The sequence below is a fragment of the Gigantopelta aegis genome, chromosome 6, assembly GCF_016097555.1.
Source record: "Gigantopelta aegis isolate Gae_Host chromosome 6, Gae_host_genome, whole genome shotgun sequence".
Classification (NCBI taxonomy): domain Eukaryota; kingdom Metazoa; phylum Mollusca; class Gastropoda; order Neomphalida; family Peltospiridae; genus Gigantopelta; species Gigantopelta aegis.
In genome coordinates this window covers 15181921-15209750 of record NC_054704.1, presented here as the reverse complement: position 1 = coordinate 15209750, position 27830 = coordinate 15181921, and the positions used below count along the sequence as shown (strand labels likewise).

Sequence of the window (27830 nt, the reverse complement as noted above, 5' to 3'; positions counted from 1 at the left end):
CCGACCGAATCATGTATCGGTAGGGATGGAACCGTATTCGGAAACTGTTTGAAAATACACACGTGCATACAAAACCGTAATGGACACACACACACACACACACACACACACACACACACACACACACACACACACACATACACACACACACAAAACGTGTCCGCACAAGTGGACACGTCAATTTACGATGTTTTGTGAAATTGGTCGAACAACAGACAGTCCAAATAAATTATATCTGTGTCAAAGTCAGCGTGCTTGAATCATAAATGAAAATCAACAAAAAATATTTAGATGACTTTTAAAAGCAGGTTATATTATGAAGTGAACTAACCTTTTTGTCGCTGTCTATATTTATCATTGTAAAGATGCCAGACCTCTGTGTGACTTCTAATAATATTGTGGGATACACGGTATGGCATTGTAGCAGGCTCTTTGATTCCAGGGGCGAATGTGCCAGTTCCATATCCTACCCAACTAACGACGAAGGGTTCGTTAAAAGTCATCCAATATTTTACCTGAAAGTGGAAAACAATTATGAATACAGCTATCGTAATGCCCCACCCCCACCTACACACACACACAGAGAGAGAGAGAGAGAGAGAGAGAGAGAGAGAGAGAGAGAGAGAGAGAGAGAGAGAGAGAGAGAGAGAGAGAGAGAGAGAGAGAGAGAGAGAGAGAGAGAAACAACAGACAGGCAGATTGGGAAAGCCAGAGAAAAACAGTGAGGCGAAGAGGATGGTGAGAGAGAAGTATAGCAATAAAATAATAATATTAAAATAAAATAAAACCAAACCAAACACCCCCCGCCACACACACACACAAACAACAACCCCCCCCCCCCCCCAACCCCCCATGTATTAACAAATGTTCATGTTATAATTTCATTACATAAATGTCATCCGGCCAGATAGTTTAAAAAATCCCACAAAAAAACCAAACAACAAGAAACAAAAACAACAAACAACAAACAACCAACCACAACAACAAACAAACAACAGCAAAACCTCTCAAAACAATAACAACAGCAAGCACAAAAAATAACAAAAACAACTACCACCAACAGTGAATATAATATATTCGGAGACACACAAGTAGTAACATCAAAATTTATATTGACTGGAACCAAAACTCCCATATATGGATCCACAGTTTGAGGAAGTTAACCGGGTTGCTGGCAATCAATTCCACAATACTGACATTACATCTCTCATTACAGCTGCATTTTATACAGGCATATCTACTCTTATTTTGAATTACATTTGGACTCAAATACAGGCATATCTACTCGAGCTTTGAATTACATTTGATCTTAAATACCATGTGTTCACTTGTTTCTTTCTATAAGTACAACGTATATATAAACTCAATCTAATTAAAATTAGCTCCACTATTACATGTGGATCTAACAACTGCCAGTTGGAGCTCATGTCCACCAATCAAAACCTTACTTGCAGAATCATGCCAGTGATTTAAAAATAATTTGAAAACATTCCGAATTATCCTGAGGGTATACATGTTTCGTGTGAATTACGAATGCCTTAAAACATAAACATGTTTTATTTTATAAAATAAATAATTTGTAATGTAAAACTGAAGACTGATTTTTTTTTTTTTTTTTTTTTTTTTTTTTTTAAATAAATAAATAAATAATTTTTAATGTAAACTTGAATACTGATAACCCATCCCGTACGTATTGGTATGGTTCGCTGTACTGCGGCCACTAAAATAGACTCGCCCGATATTTTTAGAATTTGTATGCTCCCAAATAACGTTATAAAAGGCGAAGTGTGATTGGTCAATATTTAAATTATTATTTACAGACGAAATGTTACCTGGACACTGGAGACTACGCAGTGTTGTTAGCAATCTGATTAAAATTAGTTCTACTGGTCTAAATAAGGCATTCGTAATTCACATGAAACATGTCGTATACCCTCAGGATAATTCGGAATGTTTTCAAATTATTTTCAAATCACTGGCATGATTCTGCACGTAAGGTTTTGATTGGTGGACATGAGCTCCAACTGGCTGCTGTTAGATCCACGTGTAATACTGGAGATAATTTTAATTAGATTGATATAAACTATAGGTAGATAGACTGATGATAACAACAGTAAGAACAAATTACGTACATCATTTCCCAACTCTCTGAATAGTACATCAGCATACGCCTTGAAATGGTTTATGATGGAGTCGTTCGACCAGGATCCATAGTCTTCCAAGAGTTGCGGCAGATCCCAGTGAAACATAGTGATCATTGGTTCAATCCCATTCTGTTTCAACTCGGATATCAAGCTTTTATAATAGTTCAGACCTAGTGGATTGGAATTGTTGTTTGTCGGGATGGGCAAGATACGGTTCCATGATATTGAAAATCGGTAATGGTTCACCTGAAAAGATATCAAAATGTATTTTTGAAAGAAGAATATTGTACATGTAATATTCAATAATGGACCCAAAATAAACGCCAAAAGCTAAACATAATATTACCTGTAATTGCTTTAACACCTATTAATTTTGTATGAGTACTTCTTTGTATGACGCGGATCCGGGATATTTTAATAGATGGGGCCCAAATGCCGTTGTTGCTTTTGAAAACATAATCTAAACGTCCTTGACAGGTCGTCGGGATAAGTTTGCATTTTTGGTATATTCTGTAATATATATTGTTTAATCAAAATGGGGTGGGGGGTGTGGGTGTGTGAGGTGGGCTCCTTTGGTCCCCGCTTGAATCCGCGCCTGCTTTTGGTTTAGAAGTGCCTGTTATCTAACTGGAGAAGACACTCTTTTATTCACTGTGCCCTGATTTTGTTTTCTATCTTCCTAGTTGGGTTTTAGGTTATGTAATACCCTACTCCCTAGCACCTAACAAGAAGTATATAATATTATATTAAGTGATTTGTAAATAAACTTAGTCTTACTCCAATTTCTTTAAGTCTCTTGACATCCTCTTTGTACTTTGTGTAACTTTTGCAGGCATCGTCTCCATTTTGATGATCTTTAATGTTTCCGCCTCCGTTTTCGTGAGTGAAAGCATCCCAAATATGCTGCGTCTTTCCTGTAATAATTCAAACACCTACATTGGTTATTATTTCACTTTTTTCTGGTATTTTAAAAATATTACTTAATGACATCACGTCTTCTAAACAAAATGTTTTTTTTTTTTCGTTTTTCATTTTAAGGATACCTGTGATATTCTGTACACATCAAATATACATTTCTGTCATTTATTACTGTACTCTGATTTTAAATGTTTTAATTGTTATTATTAATTTGTTTTGCTGCTGCCATGTGCTGCGCGAGTGCCATTTATTTTAGGCTACCTTGTGGGCAGATTAAGAATATTTTGTCCTATTATGGAGGGTGTGCAACATAAATAACCACCCTACAGCCTGACGAGATATGTTACATTTCCTCCAATAAAACACAATGAAGTCAGCGACATTCTTGACGTGGCTTACCGTCAGCATTCCACGCTCCTTCTATCTGGTAGGCCGACGTAGCGCATCCCCACGTAAAGTCATCAGAAACGGTGTCGTAGTAGAAGTCACTTTCGTGCGCGTTCACGCTAACACACACTAGTAAAAGGCAACCTAGTACTAGTTGGAAAGACATGGTCAGAATGTCTGCTAAACGAAAGAGCGCGTGTACTTTATGAATATATATTTCACTGGGTTATCTATACATTTTTCTGTTGTTGTTTGTATAATATAATTATAATAAGTATTCTCGTCACAGTGAGAAACTACACGCACCTTTTAAAATGATAATAAAACAAACGTTTATTAATCAATTTATATTATTTTCTTATTTTTATGTATTATTGTGTTTTTCAAGGTGTTTGATTTTGCTTATTTCGCCACGCTACAGTGTATTATAAAGCCGCCGAACCTAGTTTTCGAGGACAAGGTAATTTTATGTACCTTTTTTGTCTACAACTACAAACATCAGAAATATGCTGGATTTGTCGAAACTAATACATGCATCAGACGTGAATCCGGGGTGGGGTTTCAAGTGGAATTCAAGGTTGAAAAAGGAAAGAGGGCAGTAACCTCAATAAGCAAATTAACACTGTGAAATTATTTAAAGCATTAAACATCAATGGACAAGTTAATGTGCTTCTCTAGAAATGTTGATAAATTTACCAGCACTGTGAAATGAGTTCCTCAGTGTTGTAAAATAAATTATATTAAAAAGATAAAAGAACATGTCAGCACTGAAAAACGTCTGTATATCCTGCCCCACCGGTGGCATCCGTCAGGAGACTGCCACAATCCATGTGTGTTTGTTTAAACTGTGAAATATGCTATACTAACAAGATCAATGGACACGTAAATATCTCAAAAGAACATAATTAACACGTCGGTAATGTGAAACATGCTACATGTACATATTTTAGCATGTATATGTTAGTTGTTGGATAGTTGACGATTGTGATCAGAAAATGGTAAAAGGAGGCAGTTGCTGTAGTGCTTCAAAAACTAAATGGAAATGTGGGTACCAACAAAACCGGTGTCGCAGGGGAGATAATTTAGTGTAATACTGACAGACAGTAATTTCACTTATTTACGAATGTGTAAAATTTAATATACCGATTTTCGCACACCATATTCACGTGTGTAAATGAACGTTTTAAAACAAAATTTATGTAAGACTTATTTCATACAATTTTGTCCTAGAGTTTAACATTTTAATTTTTAGTAAACATATTGAACCATTTCGATGTATTTTCTCCATGATAATGAGGATTGGAGAACCCACCTTTCTCCTCCCCCAAAACAACAACAACAACACACACACACACACACACACACTGAGTGTTTTACAACATTAATTCACAAAGGACAGGTATTGAGGTAATTTATAACTCCTTGTAGCGAGTTGATTATTCTTTTTTAACTGATTAAATTCCTATGCTGTCTACATCAGCCATTACGTCATATACCTTATGCGCATTACATTACATGACTTAATGTAAGTGACGTCATGGCATAATGGTGTTTTTTTTACTGCCAAAATAATACAACTGTAATTGCATTAGAAAAAAAAATCTATGCTATTAAAGCCACTGCTTATCAAAATGTACCATCGACGTCCTAAACTGCGTTCACCTAACGACAAAAACACAAATACGATATTTACGGAAATACTATTTTACATTTTTCAGCAACGATACATGAAACAAAATAGATTTCAATCAATTAACGTAAAAAATCATCAACGTGGGTGTAAAACAAATCCATTCTAGTAAATAAAAGTGAAACACCCTCCAGTAAACAGGAAAGAGTGCGACGTTTCTAACTGCGTTCAGGCGTATGCGTTTTCAAAAAGTATCGAACATCGCATGTACGGTTCGTCATTTTTCATTTTTAAGGCCACTACATGAACAAATATATATGTTTCTTAACTATGCACAGTTGACAAACTCTTTGTTTAATATTTTTCCAAAGGAAAAATTCAATTTGTCAAGCGTTCTGGTCCAGTCCGCGTTTTACCAACACCCACTGCTAACACTTATTGTCAATTCTGATAGGCATTACGTTCATACCAGTGAATAGTTTGTAAAATATAATTTTATTTAGAAATTGATTCATAATTAACACAATTTATACACTAAATATTATTTACAACTGTTATTAATAGATTATTAATACTATTCACTAAAGTAGAAGCACAAACATATAGTATACATTTTGCAGATCGAATATAATAATTGAAAACAAATTCTAACAACTGGGGTGTTAAACATCATAAAAATTAAATGCTTTGGCCCTGTTGGTCTTGCCTGTGTGAAGTCATGTGACACGCACCGAATGTTAACTCATCTTTCTCCATTTTAAGTCAATTTCTACGAGTCAAGTGGGCCCGATATCGGTAATTTTAAGGAATAAACAAAAACGACTTAGTAAAATTAATGGTTTTAGGAGTTTGTAAAGTTTTGTATTTAGATACTTACTTGTTTGAACTTTATTGTCAATGAAAATGTTCTAGAACTGTGAAGAAAAACCTCACAAATGAACGACAAGCAGACGACAACAAATCTGATATTAAGTGCGCGAACCGTGCACGAGGAAACAAAGTGAACGGAGTTGGAAGCATAACGCAGTTAGGGACGTTGACGATACCATTTCATGTTTATGGAACAAATCAGTCAAAATTTATGTAGATTGTATAATGTACTGACTCATGAATGGAAACATTAAATGAATGAAAGTATATTTGAGCCCATATGGGTAATACATAATTATATTACCCTGTCAAAACATACATACCAAGACCGTATATTTTGTTTTTCAGAAGATCCATTCTTGTAGATGGTAAGCCAGTTTGATGGAGTTGGGACTTGAGTTTGATGATGATGATTTGATCTGTGATGTGATCAGTTCAAAAGCTCGAGAGCCTCTTGGGTCATACCATGTTAAAGTTTGCACACCTCTTGTATGTATAGCGACAGAAGATTTCTTGGGGGTTTAAAATGACTATTTTTTATTAAATAAATTACTTTTCCTCTGTTAAAGATTGTATCAACTTTTGCATTTAGTTAATATTAAGTTTCACATTTAGCTCTGTTTCTCACAAACAAAATCCTACATCAGTAAAACTTGACACTAAAGAATTGTCAGTTTATAGAATTTAGAAGGTGAGACATTGAATTCTTTCGAATTATTTTGTTTAAGTAAATGTAGTGGAAGGTAAAGGGAGGGGGAATGGTGGTATAACAGGAGAATGTTTTGAAAAGGTGTTTTTTAGCCGAGTGGATTTTTTGGTTTGATTAGTTTCTGCACTTTGTATGATGTATGTTATCCTGTAAAAAAAATTGATATCACTCGTAACTTCTTTTTTTAATTGTTGATAGTGTTTTGAATTTCCAGTGGTTTGATCAGTGTCAGAATGGGCAACGACATATAAAGTCCACCCCAGGAGAGATATTAGAGGAACTACTTGCATTCAAGTTCAGTGGTGATTACCATTATCATCAAAAAGAGTATCAGCTTGCTGCCAACAAATACAAAGAAGCATTTGGTAACTATGAGTTTGAATTAAATGTGCCTATTTTTAGTTGTTGTTATTTACTGATTTAAATGCCAACAACAATAAACTAATGAAAAGTTAATATACCTTATTCAGGGTTCGCATGCATCCTGGAAAATCCTGGAAAGTGCTTAAATTTTATTTTCATCCTGGAAAGTGCTTAAAACTCCTGGAAAAATGAATTAACCCCCTGGAAAGTCCTGGAATTTTATTATTTTTTATATATATATTTTTTTCATTTAATAATTATTTGGAAAATATATTTATAAATAATCTCGTTTGACGTCTGGTTCCAAATTATATCCTTCATGCAACAGTAATTATAAGAGGTCGACTGCCATTGGTCAACTGTTAAAATGTATACACAGTAAGAAGGCGTGGACATAAATGAACACAACTTGTGATTGGTTGAATAAATTATGTAACTGTAAGCAGGCTGGTTTCTGACATTTGTGAGTTCGAAAATACTGTCAAAGATAAATAATTTAGTAGATAGCTGTAACCAGCGCCTTCCAATAAAACAAATACTCCTAAGGCTTATGTCTGCTATGCTTCTGTGCAACGAGACTCATGCAAAAGTTGAGAACTTGTAGTTGACGCATATATTCTTTTGATCTCCATTGAAGTCTTAGACGACCCAATACACAGCAAAACGGAATCCACATATCAAGGCATGTCATCGAAGCGATCAATTAACTAAATAAATAATCATTTTATGGGTTAGTTTTGATTGTTTGTGATATAAATTGGTGGTAACAAGGAGTCCACTTCAAGAGATTATTTTTGTGCTATCAGTGAATAATGTGGTTGACATTTAGTTACTCACGAAAACGGGTATAATTCCCGTAAATTTCGTATTTGAAACACAATGTCACTAATGAGTTAAAAATAAAACATGTTTATATGATTTATGTAATTTTGTCATTAATATACAGTAGGTACTTTTTAACAAACACAAATAAATAATGATTTAAATTACATAATGTACTCTATAAGCACTGACCTATAAACGTAATACCGTAAATGTATTAATTAATGTTAGACATTTTGTGACTTACAATTTATTTTATTTTATTTTATTTTTTTTTAATTTTTTTATTTTTTTTATTTTTTTTTTTGGAAATAATAGATCTGAATAATACCGGTATATAAACATTACTGTCTCTTTTTCTTGATAGTTCTGGATAATATAAATTAAACAAAATTTTATTTATTATTTTTATATAACAACACCCCAGTACATTGTTTATTTATTGATTGTTTATTTGTAAGTGGATTACAAGTCTTTTTAAAAAAAAAAATACTTTGATGGATTATTATTCTATCAGGGTTTTATATCATTAATTTGAGCACAACTGGGTTTTTTTGTCTGTTCTGAGTAGTCTTAGTCTTGTTAGTATAGTAATGTTAACAGGTGGTTAAGATGTTGCTGAAATCCATTTCAATTTATATCAGTCAAATTAAACTTAATATTTTAGTGGTATTGAGGTAAAAATATTTTTGAGGTTAGCATATAACATTGTTTATACTCAATTTGGGCCTGCTTGTTTTGGGCATATATATTTTGGGCACAATTTTAGGCCTTTCGGCTTAACTTTGGTGCAATCAAAAAGTCCCATCTATATAAAGTTATATAATTCTGAATTATGACCAAAAATAAATGAATTTTGACCAAAAATAATTGAAACCTTCAAAAACATTTCCATAATGTGGTTAGATATGTATTATGGTTGTAGAGTGTTTTGCTGTAAGATCCAGCACTGAGACACAGATGCATGCACACCCACACACAACATTCAAAAAAAATCTGCACACTACAATATTTTTTTATTTATGTATTTTTACAACTTTAGCATCCATGTGATATATCTAGATTAGGTGTAGCTTATGTTTGAAACATAACAACCACTGAATAAACAGTTTACTGGGGGGCCGTTAAAAAAATCTCCTGGAATTTTTTTTAAAAGCCCTGGAAAATTAACCAAAATGGTGCTTAAAAGTCCTGGAAGATAAAAATGTTTTAAGTGTATGAACCCTGTTATTATTCCTCAGAGATCCATCATAATTCATAGATTTATATTACTGTTTACCCTGAAACAATTCAGTACAGGTTTTAAGCATACCAGAATAAGAATTTACTGAAATATTTTGTTATTTTATTGAAACTGAAAAAAAAAGAATGTATTTCATTGAATATTTATTATACATGTATTTTCACCCAATAGTTGATGAGTATTTGTGAAACATTCATTCATTTGCTATTTGTATCTTTAAATACAAAGATGGTAAAAGAAAAAAAGCCTTATAAAATATATTTTCCATTATTTATTTATGTGGTTACTTAATAGTATGTAGATTTGTATTTGTATGACATACTGTTTATTTCTTTCAGATTTGCTGCAGCCAAATGTATCTGCAGTGCGACTTGACATTTCTCAATCTCTGGCTAAATGCTACCTGTACACTGGTCAGACTGAAGAGGCCATTCAGATTGTCAACTCACTGGTATGATGACACTTGCCAAACGACAACACCAACTGAGGCTTTCAATTATTTTTATTTTATTTTTTGTTCATCGATATACAGACTATACTAGACCTACTGAACTTTAAAATATTATAATGGACATGCTGGACTGTAAAAAAAATTTGTTTTGTTTAATGACACCACTGGAGCACATTGATTAATGAATCATTGGCTATTGGAAGTCGAACATTTGGTAATTGTTATTAGATGAAACATGCTACATTTTTTTCATTTGGAGCAAGGGATCTTTTATATGCACTTTCCCACAGACAGGAAAGCACATACCACAGCCTTTGACCAGTTGTGATGCACTGGTTTGAATGAGAAAAAACCCAATCAGTTGAATGGATCTACCGAGTTGGTTCGATCGTGTGACACAAGCACCTCATGTGAGCACTCAACCGATTGAGCTAAATCCCACCCCTGCTGGACTATGACTAGAATGTAGCTCAGTGGTAAAGTGCTTACATGAAGTGTGATGGATCATAGAATCGATCATACTCGGTAGACCTATAGCTGTGATATAAATCCCACTCCTGCTGGATTATGACTAGAATGTAGCTCAGTGGTAAAGTGCTTACATGAAGTGTGATGGATCATAGAATCGATCATACTCGGTAGACCTATAGCTGTGATATAAATCCCACCCCTGCTGGACTATGACTAGAATGTAGCTCAGTGGTAAAGTGCTTACATGAAGTGTGATGGATCATAGAATCGATCATACTCGGTAGACCTATAGCTGTGATATAAATCCCACTCCTGCTGGATTATGACTAGAATGTAGCTCAGTGGTAAAGTGCTTACATGAAGTGTGATGGATCATAGAATCGATCATACTCGGTAGACCTATAGCTGTGATATAAATCCCACTCCTGCTGGATTATGACTAGAATGTAGCTCAGTGGTAAAGTGCTTACATGAAGTGTGATGGATCATAGAATCGATCATACTCGGTAGACCTATAGCTGCAATATGAATTGCCAGAGGTCACGGGCCAGTAGAGCAAAAGTTCCTGTTTTAATTGTGCTGTAGGCAGGCTCAAAATTGCCTAAAGCTGAAACCTTTCAAAATGGCTCTATGTAACAAATTTCTAAATTTGAGTCCTACATACCAATCATTTCTCTATCACTGACATATCAAAAGCAGTGATATGCACTGTCCTGTCGGTAGGAAAATGCATATAAAAAATTCCATATGGCTTTTTGTCAGCAGTAACCTGTGTGTAGTAGCAGGTCTTACTGTCTAGACCAAGTTTAACAGTAACAAGATGCTGAGCACCAAATAACCTTAGTTTAAAATGTGCTAACATGACACTGAACCAGCATTCTTTTCCTGCATTATCTAATATAGAACCAGATAACCTGTATTAAGCAGACACTTTGTTATACTGATTTGACTGTACATGTTGCATATAGTTCAAGGTAACATGCTTAAGAAAACAGTTGTGTAGTTAGGAAAACGTGACAAAATATTTTGGTTACTGGATAACTATTTAAAATGTTTTTATCTTTACAGATAAGAACTGCTCAGAATGTTGACCAGCAGAGGCAGTGTCTAATCTTACAACACAAGTTGTGTGTCTTCTCCATCGACTGGCTAGGTATGCACACACACATTCTTCTTCTAAGTGGGGTGGGATCTAGGTCAGTTGGTAGAGCACTCGCCTGAGATGCTTGCATCATAGGATCAAACCAACTCGGTGAACCCATTCTCTGATTGTTTTGTTTTTCCATCCAAACCAGTGCCCGTTAATGGTAAAATGTAGCGGGTTTCTTCTAAGACTTCTTATAAAAGAATTACCAAATGTTTGACATCCAATAGCCAATGATTGATGAATCATTGTTTAACGTCACATTAAACAAGACTTATTTTTTTACAGTTGTGCCTCTGTTAATTTTAAGTAGCTTGCTTATACAGTGTGTGTGACTGTGTATTCTGCCTTTGAGTATGTCTGCCGTTCTTGTGTGTGTGCAGTGTGTGTGAAATCTAGCTTTGTTACAGAGCATTTGCCAGATCTGTGGTGGATTGAAGGGTCCACTCATCTCAGTGATGGAACTATTGTTTCTTTCCTATTCCAAACAGTGTTTCACAGTTCATATATTGTGGTGTATTATGTGCTGGCATATAAACCCCCATAGGGGCCGGGACGTAGCCCAGTGGTACAGCGTTCGCTTGATGCGCGGTCGGTGTGGGATCGATCCCCATCAGTGGGCCTGTTGGGCTATTTCTTGTTCCAGCCAGTGCACCACGACTGGTATATCACAGGCCGTGGTATGTACTACCCTGTCTGTGGGATGGTGCTTATAAAAGATCCCTTGCTGCTAATTGGAAAGAGTAGCCCATGAAGTGGCGACAGCGGGTTTCCTCTCTCAATATCTGTGTGGTCCTTAACCATGTCTGATGCCATATAATCGTAAATAAAATGTGTTGAGTGTGTCTTTCTTTTTTTCTTTTTTTATAGACCCCCATATGTTAGACATAAGATGTGCTTGGTGTCAGACATTCCTGCCCTTTCCCTGTCCACATGTATCAGGGCTCGAAATTAAGGGTGGCAATTTCTGTAGCTGTGATATTAATTACTGTAGACCAGAGCTTTACCAATAGTAGTTTTTTTTGCCACTTGATAAACATTATTGCTGTTGGTTGAGTAGATAAGTTTAGTTTTTTAAATCAAATTTATTTGTGGTAACAAATAATTGAAATATCTTTTCTATCTTATCAGTGTGTTGCAGTATCACCATTTGTTATTACTATTTAATGCCTGATAATATTTTAAAACTATTGCTTCTTTTCTTTCCATGTATCTTTTTTTGTTTTTGTTATTTTGTCAGGTGCAGTGTGTGCTCTTCAAAAGCTAATCACTATGGAATGTCTTTATGCACAGTATTGGCTTCAGCTGGCTGAAGCATACCGCAACTGTCCAGTAGATGGAAATATAGAGGATATAAACATCAAGCTGGCTACCTGTTACATACGAGCCAGGTTTGTTTGGTACTGGGCAGTCTGATTACAGAATTCAGTGGTTGAGGTTGTATTTAAATCTCATAACTGTGTATTATCATGACTATAATATGTTTTTCCCTACATTATTAGAAGGGAGAAAACTCTTGTCAAATTTATTTCAACAGCAAACATAATATTGTAATGTTAAGAAGTACATCAGGTCTGACTGTTCAGTTCATTGAGATACATTCTGTCTCATTTAATATAACTGCATGGTAGCCATCAGCTATGAATTCACTATTAAAAATAATTTCTTTTTAAAAAATAATTTCTGAAGTTTATATTTTTATAATATAAAAGGGTAATTTCTAAAAACACATTTTAAAATTTATAATTAGCCTAGAAAAACATTACTAGACTAATTTAAAATGTACTTGTATTTAATCACATTGAATATTTAGGATGAAACATAAATATGTGTTTATTAGGTAATTTTATTTTGTTGCAGACTTCTCCTTAGAAGTGTGTATCACCAGTGTGGACCATTTGTACAAGAGAGAAATAACCGTCTTGTCGCAGAAGTAAGTTCGCACAGCCAAATATGTACAAACTTATTACCATCTAACTCTGCTGTCCATACTCAACATGAACTTGTGTCAGATCACGCATGCTGCAAACTAATTAATATTGTTTTATTGCCTCTTGTTATAATCAAACTGCTTTGATAAAATGATTTAGTCTTAAGTCGAGATGGACTGTTTACATACCTAACCAATCAAAGCAGATTGCTCTGAATCGGATTACATATACGTTAATTAATTGTAGGCAAGGTGACTTTAACAAATGGCACCTTAAACTTTACAGCCGTTCCACAAAGCAACCTTACAGTAGTCGTAAGTGCCCCTTTAATGATTAAAACCTTCTTTGCGAAGAAGTGTGAATTAGTTAAATAATAAATTGGTTACCAATTTTTCAGAACATTTTGGATGTATTCATTGGTATTCGACATCCATGAAGTAACTTTGTCAATTTATTTGCTAAGCAATAATTGCCAAATGCATAAGACATGAGAGTTATCGCCCTATTTTTGTATGACGATCATATGGCATATATTGTTTTTCATCGAACGAGTGGCATACCAAGTAACATACAACTGCCTCGTACCAGTTGTGAATTTTTACCTTAATTTATGACAATAGTATGCTACGCCTCGTCGTAGAATGGGCTGGCGATCGTAGAAAAAAATTAAGGTCACGATGGTGGGTTTTTACAGCGATAGTAGTTCTAAGATCGCTTCATGAAACTGGACCCTGATAGGAGATTACCAATGATTTGAAAATACATTTTTATCAACATATTTTATTTTATGAAGTTGTTTTGGTTACATATATTTACTTTAAGATACGTACAGGAACTATCAAAAGTAATTGAATACATAACTGTAATTAATTTATGTTGTAAGAACTACATTATTACAGTATGTAATTCCAGGATCTACACACAAGTATTATAGAAATGTATTCACATAAGTCTGTAGTTTGCCGAAAAATCATACAATATTAATAGTAGTGTTATCATTCTTCTTCTTTTTTTAACAGATAACTCAAAATATTTCCAACTTGCCAATCACAGAATCAGAGTTGAAAAGAGCAACAGAGGTTAGATTTATTTTAAATCGCAATATTTAAAAAGTTTTTAAAATCTCAATACAATATTTTTTAAAGCCATTTTAGTTATGGATGTAGCATATGAGAAGACCTGTAGCCTTAAATTTGAGAATTTCAGATTTGTGTTGACTAGATAATATTTTTATTTATTTGGAAGTGAGTATTAGAGAGATGTTAATAAAATGGGTATACATGAAAGCTGGCTATGTCTTATTTGCTGTGAATCATCTTAATTCTTTCCCATAGGACAGTTTAGCCAGTTTGGTTATTTGACTACATTTTCGTAACTAGTGTCCTATCAGTATCATTCATTTTGTTGTCCCTGATAATATAATATATACCAATGCTTTTTTTCAGTTTCTATCTCGTGACATTAGATCTGATTTGGAAAATGATTTGGATGATGATCAACAAGACACTGAAAACATCAAAGTAAGTTTGTTTAATATCTGGAAAGACAAGTATTTAACATTTTAATATGTGACCAGACTAATATAATGGCAACACATCCAAATTGTATGCATGTGATGTTATTAAAGATTTGAATCTAGACTCACATTTCACAAGAATGGGCCCAGTGTCCTGACAAGTGACAATCTGCTGGGACAAGCAAAATTGATGTCAATGGTTGTCCAGTAGACAAGTAAAAATTTATAATGCTGTTTCATTTTGAGCAATCAAACACATTGTCCTTGCTCTTGAATAAAACTAACAACTTATTTAGACAAGTGGAAATATTTGTGGACAAGTAGATTTGTAGATATACTTGTCCGATGGACAAATGAAAAACATCTGCTTATTTCTATCACTGTGGGCCCAATCTTCAAATGCATGATCAACAACTCTTTATTTATAATTAGCAATCTTAGCAACATATTGTATGCAGATGTATTTCAATATTTTTCTTTTGAATGTTTTTACAGTTTGTTTATATGGTTTAGGTTTACTACATAGATGTTCTAGTAACATTTTACTTTTTTAAATGAATAATGTTAATTTGGCATAAAGTGAAACAAAAAAAGTAATTTATTTTAATTTATTTTTAGGTGATGTCAACAGAGGGTGAATCATTTGGAACTAGGTGGTTTCAGTGGTCAAGTAGTGTATCTGAATCATTTCAAGAAAATGTTGATTCATGTGGAAAAGTGACTTGAAAGTTTGTCATGAATGTAACTGAAACTGATTCTTGTAATATTTGGAGGAGGACCAGATATTTACTTGACACATAAAGCTTGTGTGAGGGAGTGGAAAAGTAAAATGTGTCATTCTTTGAAGAAAACAAAATGGGTTTCTACAAACCTACCGTTTTGTATGAAACAGGTAAAACAAAAACCCTACAGTTTGGTGCATATCAATGATTGACATAGATTGATTTTGTCATTTCATTAAATGTCATTAACATCTGTTAAATTGGAAAAATAAAATTGAATATTTAAATTTACGTTTCTGTTTTAATTTATCTAGATAGAGAGTACTATCAAATTCAACTTCATATGCACAGACAAATACAAGTGGATATGGTGTTTTGCATATGAATTATATCACCAAGGTTTATGATGGTAGCATTCACATTGATTTGTCATTTCATTAAATGTCAGTAACATCTGTTAAATTGGAAATAAAATTGAATATTTAAATTTACGTTTCTGTTTTAATTTATCTAGATAGAGAATACTATCAACAAGTGGATATGGTGTTTTGCATATGAATTATATCACTAAGGTTTATGATAGTAGCATTCACATTTCACATATGGTTATTTTTACTTTATTTTATTGTGGTTAAACAACCTCCAAAACAGGTGTATGAAAGTATGAAGGACATGTATGTGCATATACATATACACGCACATACACAAACCTACACAAACACATGTAATCGTGTAAGTAGTAACATATCAGTTATTTGTTTCAGTATCCTTCACATGAAGCTAAAAATTAAACATATTCTTTTAAATTACAGGTAGTATCAACAAGCAAAACAATATTACTTCAATTATCTTCCACCAATATTCAATGGTTTTCAATACATTTTAATTTAAACTTCTGTTGATTTCAGCACTTTCTGTCAAATTGTGAAGCACATGTTTTCCTTAACTACTTTCGTCTGGAAGCATTGATATTTGACAAAGACTGTCAAACAAACTGTTTTTACCATATTAATGATTTAGCTACAGATGTACTATTTGATTATTCTTTAATTTGGCGTTGTGATCCTGTGTCTGGGTGGTTTAAATTAATATTTCAGTTTAAAAATAAATTGATAATTTATTCATCTCATTGAATATCATCCACTCAGTTTAGCAACCACAACATTTGTCAGACGAAATTGCCAGAATATGTGATCTTAAGCTGAAGGCATCACCAGCTGTTAAGAAAACTAGTAGAAAAGTTTAAAGTTTGTTTTGTTTAATGACACCACGAAGGCACATAGATTAATTAATCATCGGCTATTGGATGTCAAACATTTGCGGCAAGGCATCTTTTATATGCACCATCCAACAGACAGGATAGCATGTACCACAGCCTTTGATATACCAGTCGTGGTGCACTGACTAGAACGAGAAATAGCCCAATGTACCTGCTGACAGGGATCGATCCCAAACAGACCGTGAATCAAGCACGTGCTTTACCACTGGGTTACGTCCCACCCCAAAACTAGTAGAAGGAAACAAAATATATTAAAATTATTCCCAGAATATTTTGTCAACAGAAATGAAAAACAAAAATAAACCAAAATATGATTATATATAATTAACCACAAGGCACATACATGTTGACTACAGATACTTTTTTTTCTCTGAAATGAGCATTTATGCACTGAAAGGACTTTTTTGTTGTTGGCAAAACTTCATTCCTGCTCATTATATTGTAGGAACTTGCTAATTAAACTCCAGTTTAATTAAAACCTGTAAATACCATGCCAAGTAGTGAACAACTGATAAACTTGGTCGTCCATATCACATGCATTGATGCGCCAAAACTATATGGAGGGATTTAAGCATCATACATTTTAATCAACGGGAGATAACTGAAAGAGAATTTTGCGAAACACGGAAGTAGGCGGTCTCGTGATTCGCCTTGAAAATAAAAGTTATTGATTTTGTTATGATTTTTTGTTAACATTTTTATTTCTTAAGCTTGGTCACAAAACGCTATTGCAATAGGACATTTAATGTCATTTATACAACGCATTTGTACGTGAATTAGTAGTGTAAAAATTGCAGTGTTTGTGGTTTCAAGTGTTTGTAAACAAGACCAAACAACCAGAAAGGGTTGACTGTTAATTGCTTTGTGAAGGCAGAGATGGAATTGCATTAAGCACATTTTGTTACTATAGTAACCCACTGATCCAAACATGGCAGATTTCCTAGCAGAAAATAATCAGTGTGGCCAGAATCTGCTTAGACTTGCATCAAGAGGAAATGCCATTATTGCTGAATTATTACGGTTAGCCGATTTCATTCCATCAGTGTTTCGACTGGACAACCGCTTTGATCAAATAAAATATGGTGAAATATTGAGTGATTTCAGCTATTTTCGAAGTTCAGAATATTTTGACAACAAAATAGAATCAAGACCAGTAAGTATTGACTTCAGGGAATTGTAGCTAACAGTTTAGAATATTTTGTTTTGTGTTTTGATTATTGTTCATAGACATTTATATACATGTTTTATATTTCTCTTATATTCCAGGAACTTCAAGACCTTGATGAAGAGTTCAGAGAAAATCATATTGAAATCTTAACAAGATTTTACCAAGCTTTTGCTAGTGTACACAAATATGTTACTGATCTCAACAGGTAATAACATATTAGCATATTAATTATTTTCACAAGGCCTTTACAGCAATAGAAATAAGCAAATCTACTTGTCTGCCAATATTTTCCAAATAAGTGATTTGTTTTATTCAAGTGCAAGAACAATGTTTTTGAGTGCTCAAAATGAAACTGCATTGAAGATTTTAACTTGTCCACTGGACAACCATTGAAGTACATTTTACTTGTCTGAGCAGATTATGACTTGTTGGAATAATCAGACAAGTGCTTATTTCAAACACTGCTTTATTTTTCATATATGGGCTTTCACAATGGGTTTAGTATTGGAATAGATTATTAATCACATGACCTGGAACATGGGAGAAGTAATCATCAGTTACTTCATTTTTGGAAACTGGTTCTGCGATTTGATTAAAAGATACATTTTTTAATGCATTTTCCAGTAGATTTAATAGCATATATATATAGGTTGTACTATACCAAATAAAATCCCATAGGTGACCAAGTTAACGTTTGTGCTTAAAAACACTATATGCAATATATCAACCAAACTATGACACATAAATATCAGTACTACAACCCCTACCTCAAAGTATTAACTGAAGAAAATGGTACCCTTCATGGCTAATTTTCGGTATAACCAGATGTTTTTACAACACCCCTAATTTTGCACAAAATTTTCGTACTTTTGTTTTACAGGTACCCCATACATGTTTCAAGCACAAGGCTACTTGACACAGTGGTACTAGAGGAAATAAAATTGCATACATTTTTTGCCCAGATGAAACTTTTTTTTTTACAATCAACACACACACATTTACCACCAATGACAGGACTTGTGGTGTTAACTTCTCTATCAAAAGTTCGGTGCACCTCGAACGTTGACCCAGCCGGAAGCCATTTGGTTTAATACAACCTATAAGCCATCATTCTGTTCTTTACATATTTAGATAAATGGTTGATGAAACAAATGAGTGTTTATGTATATAATAACCATGACATCTGTTTGTTGCATTGTATGTTTACATGTAATAATGTTTTAGGTTTCTTGAGGATCTGGAAGAAGGTGTATACATTCAGCAGACGATGGAATCTGTACTTCTTAATGAAGATGGCAAACAGCTAATGGTATATTTCTATTACAAGTATACATACCCCACCTCCACCCAAGAATTTAAAATGTAGGGTTGGAAACAGGAAAGAACGAAGAGGCAGTAAACTTGGTGTGAGGGTGGGAGCATCATGCAAAGCTTTACTGTAATAAACATTGTTTATAGTACAGTAAAGTACTTTTAGAACGAACACACTTATAACAAACTACCGGTTAGAACAAACTGATTGTAAAGTCCCGATTTTCTCCCCTATATAGTATTAATAAATTTTAATGTATATAACAAACTATGTATAGCGAAACTATTAAAACAAACCAATTTTTTGGTCAAAATTGTGAATTTCAGTGTAAATTAGTGCATATACAGTGAACTGATCATAATTGTTTTGTATCTTATTTGTATCTTATCAATCAGTAGCATTAACGGCAATGCATCAAAAACGACTATACTAATAAGATCAGTCAGATAATGTCCACATGTATTTACGTAGCCGATTGGCATCAATTAAGGGAGTAATGTATTGAACAATTAACGGTATGTTTTCACTTCACTGCTATTGTTCGCTTGTTTAAGTCTCCATTGCTTCCTTGACATTTTGCCAGTATCCAACAAGAAGACTGACACCTGCAACTCACATTAGCATTAGCGACAATGCATCCAAAACGTTTGCACTGATAAGTCTAATCAGATAACGTCCGCTTGTCATTACGTAGTAGATTGGTATCAATTAAGAGATTAATGCAGTGAGCGATTAACCGTCTGTTCTCAGTTCACTGCTATTGTGTGCTTGTTTAAGTGCTGGTATCCAGCAATAAGACTGACACGTGAAACTCACTATACAGTCATTGTAATTGGCGTTAAATAATCAGATATTTTGTTTTAAAGGTAGGTAACACAAATATTATGAAATGTTGAACAGTATTCGGTAGATGTGCAATCATTACGGACACTGTTTTTTCAAAGTAAAATTGATGTAGCTATGCCTGTTTCATTCGATTGCTGACATTGCTACAGCCCTGCAGGCTATGAGACTAATGCTCACTAAGCAGACAAAATAAGCAACTTTGTTTCAAAACGTGACTGACTGAACACTCATTTGATTCAACATGCTATATTTATTTGCATATTTTGCTTCTATTGGTGATACTAAATGAAATATTAAAAAAAAAACCCACCCCACTAATTCTTGTGTTTATAATGTTTAAATTTGAAAAATGCAAAATGGCCGACTTCCTCAATGAAAAAGGCTAACTTCTGTAAATGTTTACAATGAACTACTACTATAACTAACCGATGTTCCTGGTCCCATGCAGTTCGTTATAAGAGTACTTTACTGTATATGTTTATTGCTTTGAATAACCCTGCAAAGTTCACATTGCATTTCCCTCTTTATTAACAAATGAAGATAATTTAAGTGATGAACTAATACAGAAAAGTGTGGTCCCTGACCATTTGTTAATAAAACAAGTCCCTGTAGAACATGAAAACCTGTTATAAAAATATAACAGTACCAAATGGACTTCTAAATTAAACTTTTGCTTGAGGTCATTTATCTCTGGAGAATTAATCTTGACACCATTATGGGTGTTCATCTGAAGTATCAAATAACCTGTTTAAAACAACATTTAAACAAATTAATACACGACTGGCTAATTTTAATGAAATAATTAGTCAATGTAATTAGTAGAGCTGGGCAGTATACTGTATATACCGTATGGAGCAAATTTCGGTATTGAAAAATGTTTTCCGCCATTTAGTAAAGCACTAACAGTTTATTTGACGAGCACAAAAAATGGGTTAGGTATAGATCAGATGAGAGCCTTGTGTATGGAATTTAATTTTATTTAGATGAAATTAGCAGGTAAGCCTTACCTCAGGCATGCATTTAAAGTCGAGTACACCGAAAATATCGCTCAATATTGGTATTGTTGTAATACTGAATACCGTACCGATACCGAGGTAAATCACCCCAACAATACTAATATCGGACCTCAAATTTTAATACTGCTCAACTCTATAAATTAGAAGGGAAATCACTTGGATATGTGTAATCAATGTGGTTTATAATTTTATGGTTCTTGTATTTTAACATATAATTATTATACATTTTATAAAGTTAAAGACTATTTTTCGTTTCAGTGTGAAGTTCTGTACTTGTATGGAGTCATGTTGCTTGTCATTGATATTAGAATTGATGGGACTGTGCGAGAACGGATGCTGGTGTCATATTATAGATACAGGTTAGTAAGCCGTCATTATCCGATAAGTAAGATGTCTTGGTTTATAGTGGATTACAAAACTATTTTCTATTAGACAAAATACAACAGAGCCATCAACACTTTGTTAGTACCCTATCAGTTTAAATGGAGGGGACCTTTGGCTTTGTCTCCTTCTTTAAGGACATCTGCCCCACATAATTTCCCAGACTTTTGCACAGTGGCTCAAGATATTGAGCTGAAAATGTATGTATCACTTTATCATACAGAGTTACAGATCAAGTTTGACTTTCATGGGATTGGCTCATTTGTAACAGAGTTTTCATCCCTTGACCTTGGCAGATACACAAATGTTTTGGGCTCGGTAAGGGACATATACTGCTTGAGCATAACATCAGAATGCTTGTTGATCATAAATCTTGCCTTAAATACTTTTAAGAGAAGCAAGAACCTAGAATTTTATGTTTAATATGAATGAAAGTTTTATTACATGACAGTGTACAAACTATACATTACAAGTTTTGTTTCTTTTAGTGCACAAAAGTCATCTGCTGGTGATTCCAATATCGATGACGTTTGCAAGCTTTTAAGAAGTTCTGGATTCTCAAACCAGCCTGGGGCAAAAAGACCACCTGGCTACCCAGAGTCCTATTTCAAGTAACATTTTTCTCTGTATTGCAATAACATTTTTCTCTGTATTGAAATCATTTTGCAATTTGTTCATATTACTTGGAATATAATTTACTCATCTTTCTGCCAATTTAGTAAAATTGAATTTATTGCATTTTGAGAATTACTACATTCACTCCACAGTACATCCTTGTAATTTATGCAACATTACTATGATAGTAATGAATTAAATTTGATCAAGAATACCATGTGTTCCTTAATTCTTTCTATCAGTTTTGTTTTTATATTAAATCTGTACATACAGATTTAATATAAAAACAAAACTGATAGAAAGAATTAAGGAACACATGATATTCTTGATCAAATTTAAAAGTACATCACAAACTTTCCATAATATGTGTGCATCTTGCTGCAGTCCCTGATATTGTAAAGCACAGTTAAATTAATCTTTTAGCCGCGTGCCGATTAGCTCCGAGTATGTGAACATGGTGATTGGGCGATTGCGGTCCGACGACGTATACAACCAGATCTCAGCCTATCCTCTTCCCGAACACCGCTCCACTGCCCTGGCCACCCAGGCCAGCATGTTATACATGATCCTCTACTTTGAACCAGACATCTTGCACAACCAGCAGGCAAAGATGAGAGAAATTGTCGACAAGCATTTTCCTGACAACTGGGTGGGTTTCTTCATGTTTATAAAATAATTCTCTTTTGACTGATTTTGGGAGGGTTTCATACGTAGTTGTTTTACTGTTGATTTCTACACTGTATCTGACATTTTGTGGTTTGTCTTTGGGTTACAGATAAACTGTGAATCTTTGTTTAATTGAATAATAGCATCGATTATTTTGTATTTTTATTGTTTGTATATTTTTCAAAGTTTCAATCAAATTCCATTATTTAATAAAGGTAACACAGCAAAATCATATATGCCATAAATTCGTGGATATGTAGTTTTTATGTATGTAATTATTAAATCAAGGTATTCACAAGTTAGTTCCTTGTGGATTTTTTTGGTCCACTCTGATGTCCTTCATTAAAAAGTGCAATATGACATGATTTCTAGTATACTAAATTGTTCTATAGGTCATTGGAGTCTACATGGGAATAACGGTGAACCTACTGGATGCCTGGGGTCCATACCGCGCTGCTATTACAGCACTTAACAACACCCTCGATTCAAGCAATGTCAGAGAACAGGTCAGACTTGAAACAACTTACTTTGTATGTGTACTTATTCCAGATGTAACTGATCTAATCTCTTACAACTTAACATCTCATTATAGTGATACGCAAAAGCTATAATTACATCTGTAACTGTAGATCACTGCTTACAGGTAACTTGAAATTCATGAATTGAGAAGAAAGTAATATTTAACAAACATGATAATACATATTTTACTACATTACCAATAAAATGAGTCTTATTTCTTGAAAGAAATACATTGCTACATTTATTCATTCATTTCAGCTTATTTTCTTGCTTATATCCAATTATGGTTCAAGCATGCTGTCCTGGGCACACACCTCAGCTATCTGTCCAGGACAGTGGGTTAGTTGTTGGTTAGTGGTTAATGAGAAAGAAGAGGGTGTAGGGGCCTTACACCTACCCATTGAGCCCTTAAGAACTCACTCTGGGTTGAAGCCGGTACTGGGCTGCGAACCCTATACCTACCAGCCTATAGTCCACTGCACCACCGAGGCCGGTCATTGCTACAAACCTAACTGTAATCCCCTGAACAGTTAACTTGTTATGACTGTCCCACTTTCTAATGATATCAATTTATAATAATGTCACTACATTTAGCAGGTTTTAATGTCTATTTGATGCCTGAAAACAATGACTATTAACCAGTCACATTACAGACAATACCATCAGTTTAGCTGATGATTAATTAATTAATCAATGTGCTGTAGTGGTGTCATTAAAACAAAACAAACGTTAACAATTTTGAACACTTAGCTTTTGATCACATTGATCACTAACGCATTTCTGAGGTTGATTATGTTTGATGGTCTTTGTTTCAGTCGATGAAGTACGCCAAGAAGTTGGATCGTCTACATCCTCTGCTGGAGAAGTATCTGAAGGAAGGCGTGTTGAAGGAGGAGTTCGTGCTCGACAACATCCCAAAGCTGATGAACTGCATGAGGGAGTGCAATGTCACTCTGCGCTGGCTCATGTTACACACGTCTAACTTACCACCTAGTAGGTCTTTTAGTCTCTCCTGATGAACTGCATGGGGGAGTACAACGTCACTCTGCGCTGGCTCATGTTACACACGTCTAACTTACCATCTAGTAGGTCTTTTAGTGTTGCCTGATGAACTGAATGAGGGAGTGCAACGTCACTCTGCGCTGGCTCATGTTACATACGTCTAACTTACCACCTAGTAGGTCTTTTAGTCTCTCCTGATGAACTGCATGAGGGAGTGCAACGTCACTCTGCGCTGGCTCATGTTACACACGTCTAACTTAGGGACCGTAACAAAAGTATATTGAAGCCAGAGAGACTAAGTCACTTAGTCTTGATTCTGACCCCCCCCCCACCCCCCCCCCCTCAAAAAGACTAAATGGGCAGTTGACTTTGGCTTCATCCAAATTGACGTTACAGAACAAGGTTTGGAAAAGACCAAAGGAAGACAGTAGTAATATAAAAGACACAAACAGTATTTATTCATGAATGCACATAGTGAAACAATGTTTTTAAACAGTGATATGAGGCCAACCAAGGCACTCTGAAAGGCTTTGTAACTATTAAACTATACATCCAATGACAATATGCCCATTGGTATCTTTCATCAGACGCCAATGACATAAGCTCCAAGTTGGCCTATTTCTCAAGTCATATTTTCCAGCAATTTAAGATAATTTATGCTTGGGGAGAAACCGTGTCCACCTTGTCTGTAGAGGTTGGACATGAAGGCTGCAGCTTTTGGTGGCTACCTTGAACAGTGGGCGCAGGATTTCAATTGACACTTCACAAACTCTAATCCATGGCACCTACGTATGCAATGTGACATAAGAAATGTCATTTCAGTCTTGTACGAGGAGTCCTCTGTTACCTTTGGTTTCGAAAAGTAAGCTTTAATTCCCTCGAAGTCATTCTGGGGATATGGCTGGTCATTAAACAATACTGGATGAGGAATAACCTCAAAAGTGTCATACGTCTTGTTTTTCCAGTATGAGCCGGCTATTTTACAAGCATTGTCGAAGTCCAATCTGTCCTTTACCTCTGGATCATCAGCATACTCTGTATCCGATTCAACATGCCTGGGTAGTACAACAGATGTCAAATCCTTTGACCTAGGAGCCCAGGCATGCTCAATCGGATTTTCTTTCGAGTTCCCAGGAGAATGCTGGGTGATCCCAAGATAGTCCAGATTGAGACTTTTCCACAAATTGCCATAAATATACATATTATGGTAACACTTGACAGACCAATCTGGGCCACCATCAGTGATTAGGCCTACAGCATGTTTATCAGGAAACTGAGTTTTGAGGATCTCATGTAGATCGTTAGCATGATTCTGTGCTGTTGAGCTGTGATAACGAACAGGGCGAAGGTATATATGATGGGTCCCTGTACGAGGAACTACAAAGTGTAGCCTACCTTGACTTTCATCATTCAACGTTCTACCAGGTGGTGATAGTGACCTACTGCGGGATAAAGACAAAGAAGGACCTCGTTTGGGGGAGCAACTTCTTGCTCTAATACAAGGTTGCCTTGCTGGTGACTGTCCCCTTTTCTTTTCTAAGATCAAATAGCCAGATGGATTTAGTTTGGCGTTGGGCTCTAGAAAATCATGATCCTCATAATTTGGTTTGTCTTTGTTCATGAAAAATCGATCAATCTGGTGATATCTGGAGACTGTCATGGTACCTACGTTTAGTTTATTCATGTCGTCACATGATATCAGCACTGTTTCCTGTGAAAATTCTTCAAATAGCTCACAAAACAACTTGACCGCCGCTCGACAGTAATGGATGTCAGGGTGGTCTTTCGCAATATTATTTTGCTTTTTCGGGACACGTGCATCAATGAGCCCATGGAAACTCCGAGCAGCAATGGTTCCCTTTCGGGGTGCTTGCATTAGCCTGTGGACAGTAAGTCTGCCTATGCCTTAATTTTTCAAATTCGGTACATTTTTCAAAAGATGCTGTCTAATTTGTTGTAAAGTAACGCCACATGAAGCAGTGCTTTCACGACGTTTTGTGTGAGCAGCATAACTATGTTCTTCAATGAACTTTACGGCTGTTTGAACTAAATCTAGAAATTTGTCTGCAGTGCGTGGTCTCCCCATTTTCTTTGTTATGCTTGGCTCAGGATCATTTGTGTTCTCGGAAATGTGACCACTGCCGCCCCCTTTAGCTGCTTGGGAACCTATTTCAGCCAACATGTCAGAGCATGAGGAATCATCTGTATCTAACAGTTGTGACAAAGAACCAGGCTGATAAAAAAAACTCATGGACATTAACAGCCACAAAACTGCCACTCTTCATTAACAAGACTGGCAGATTCCGAGCTATGTCAAAGGCTGCTTGCTTGACTGCATTCATATTGAGTTCAAAACTAACATGCAACAGACTGAGCAGAGATTTTACATTTACACCAACATCAGATTTAATGTGTTCGGCAATGAACAATAGTTCTTCAGTGTTAAGTTTGTCAGTTTCTAGTTTATCATTAGAGATAAGTTTGTCAGTCGCGTCATTCCAGTGAATTGCAGATGACAAGACAAACACTTCCAGTTTTTCCTCTGGTTTAGACCCACTTGCAAGACCTTTTTTCTTTCTTATCTGACAATTTCTGACAATAAGCCTTGAAGTTACATCAGGTAATTTTGCACACAACATGCCACACATGACAAGAATGTCACTAATGACACCACATTTCTTCTGGAAGGTCTGGGACAGAGCTGAAGCACTTTTAAGTTCTGGCTTCTCCTGATTAAGAGCCTGCAACAGGACAAGTTTGCCTCTGATTGAATCAATGCGGCTTCTACAGTCATCCATTAAACTTTTCATAAAAGTTTTTGACTTGGACCATGTACCACAAGTTTTGTTAAATGTTTCTTGCTCATTGAATTTAACCCACAGTCCTGCTGTTGTCTGTAGAACCATCATGAAGTCTTTTTCCATCTGGACATCTGGGGTGAGGACCTGGCTGATCTCAAGATTCAGTCCTGAAATGAAGGATTTTTTACCGGTGCATTAGAAAAATAATACCGTAACGTGTCAAGACTTGTTTTGGAGAAGAGAAGGTGGGTCAGTTGGAGATTAAAATTTCACGGACTGCATGAATTAAAACATGAACTACATGTATGAGAGACTGTTTTTAATAATATGATATGATGTTTTATTCTGAAGTGCAGAATTGGCCTTCCGCCCAAGGAAAATCTCAACCAATCAAATCACACCATTTGAAAGGCACTGATTAACACCTTCTGATTGAGATTTCCTTTATTTTTTTAATTGCATTACTCTGCATCAGTGGAAGCGTGACTAATAGGCCTGTACTAATACGGTATTTTGAAAATGTGGGATGATTTCTCACCTGTTGTAAAAAAGCCGACCAGATGACTGTCAAATTTCATTGGGATGTTGGCTCCCGTCTTCACATCAGTGGCTGCCCCTGCTTCAGTGTCCATTCGTTTTGCCTTCAACTCATTGGATGTGGTAGCACCGATGGCATGACTGACAATATTTTCGGGTCGCTTTATATCTTGGACGTTTCCATCCTCATCCAAAAAATGACTACTATGAGCTTGGCTTTTCTCCATTTTAACTAGCCATCCTGGACCTTGTGTCTTTGGGGCATGCAAATGATCATATTCGTCCTTCATCTCGGCAACAAACTTTTAAAATTTCTCGTCAGTGTTTTAACAGAACCAGACCACAGAGTCTGTCCATCTTTATAAAT

At 35.0% G+C, this 27830-nt stretch overlaps 3 protein-coding genes across 4 annotated transcripts in view; 2 read left to right on the top strand and 1 right to left on the bottom strand.

The window, feature by feature from the left end:
• The window catches only part of LOC121374381 (lactase-phlorizin hydrolase-like), a 37744-nt gene extending 34129 nt beyond the window's left edge, over positions 1 to 3615 (bottom strand). Inside the window, exons 1-4 of the mRNA XM_041501483.1 lie at positions 3462 to 3615; positions 2922 to 3058; positions 2133 to 2390; positions 332 to 515 (exon numbers count right to left, since the gene is read on the bottom strand). Of these exons, the coding sequence (XP_041357417.1) occupies positions 332 to 515; positions 2133 to 2390; positions 2922 to 3058; positions 3462 to 3615 (733 nt within the window). The remainder of the gene's footprint in view (positions 1 to 331; positions 516 to 2132; positions 2391 to 2921; positions 3059 to 3461) is intronic.
• Positions 3616 to 4508: 893 nt separating this feature from the next.
• On the top strand, positions 4509 to 15790 carry LOC121375521 (uncharacterized protein C8orf76-like). 2 transcript variants are annotated; one of them, XM_041503013.1, is made up of 10 exons: positions 4509 to 4648; positions 6298 to 6438; positions 6873 to 7023; positions 9425 to 9537; positions 11077 to 11161; positions 12393 to 12543; positions 13013 to 13085; positions 14103 to 14162; positions 14529 to 14603; positions 15218 to 15790. In XM_041503013.1, the coding sequence occupies exons 2-10, from the start codon at positions 6331 to 6333 to the stop codon at positions 15323 to 15325; spliced, it is 924 nt and encodes a 307-aa protein (XP_041358947.1). In that variant the 5' UTR covers positions 4509 to 4648; positions 6298 to 6330; the 3' UTR covers positions 15326 to 15790. The 2 variants fall into 2 exon arrangements, with proteins under 2 accessions (XP_041358947.1, XP_041358948.1); XM_041503014.1 differs by lacking the exon at positions 4509 to 4648 and adding an exon at positions 6153 to 6162.
• A 1427-nt stretch (positions 15791 to 17217) lies between these two features.
• The window catches only part of LOC121375185 (WASH complex subunit 5-like), a 36859-nt gene continuing 26246 nt past the window's right edge, over positions 17218 to 27830 (top strand). The window contains exons 1-8 of the mRNA XM_041502477.1: positions 17218 to 17753; positions 17867 to 17973; positions 18993 to 19077; positions 21201 to 21301; positions 21812 to 21934; positions 22362 to 22587; positions 22997 to 23110; positions 23939 to 24116. Coding sequence (XP_041358411.1) covers positions 17529 to 17753; positions 17867 to 17973; positions 18993 to 19077; positions 21201 to 21301; positions 21812 to 21934; positions 22362 to 22587; positions 22997 to 23110; positions 23939 to 24116 — 1159 coding nt within the window. The 5' untranslated portion in view covers positions 17218 to 17528. The remainder of the gene's footprint in view (positions 17754 to 17866; positions 17974 to 18992; positions 19078 to 21200; positions 21302 to 21811; positions 21935 to 22361; positions 22588 to 22996; positions 23111 to 23938; positions 24117 to 27830) is intronic.

Coding starts and splice junctions, on each gene's coding strand:
- LOC121375521 (XM_041503013.1), top strand. CDS start 6,331: ATGGAGTTGGGACTTGAGTTTGATGATGATGATTTGATCTGTGATGTG. Junction 13,086..14,102: donor ATAACCGTCTTGTCGCAGAA/GTAAGTTCGCAC, acceptor TTTTTTTAACAG/ATAACTCAAAATATTTCCAA. Junction 14,163..14,528: donor AGTTGAAAAGAGCAACAGAG/GTTAGATTTATT, acceptor GCTTTTTTTCAG/TTTCTATCTCGTGACATTAG.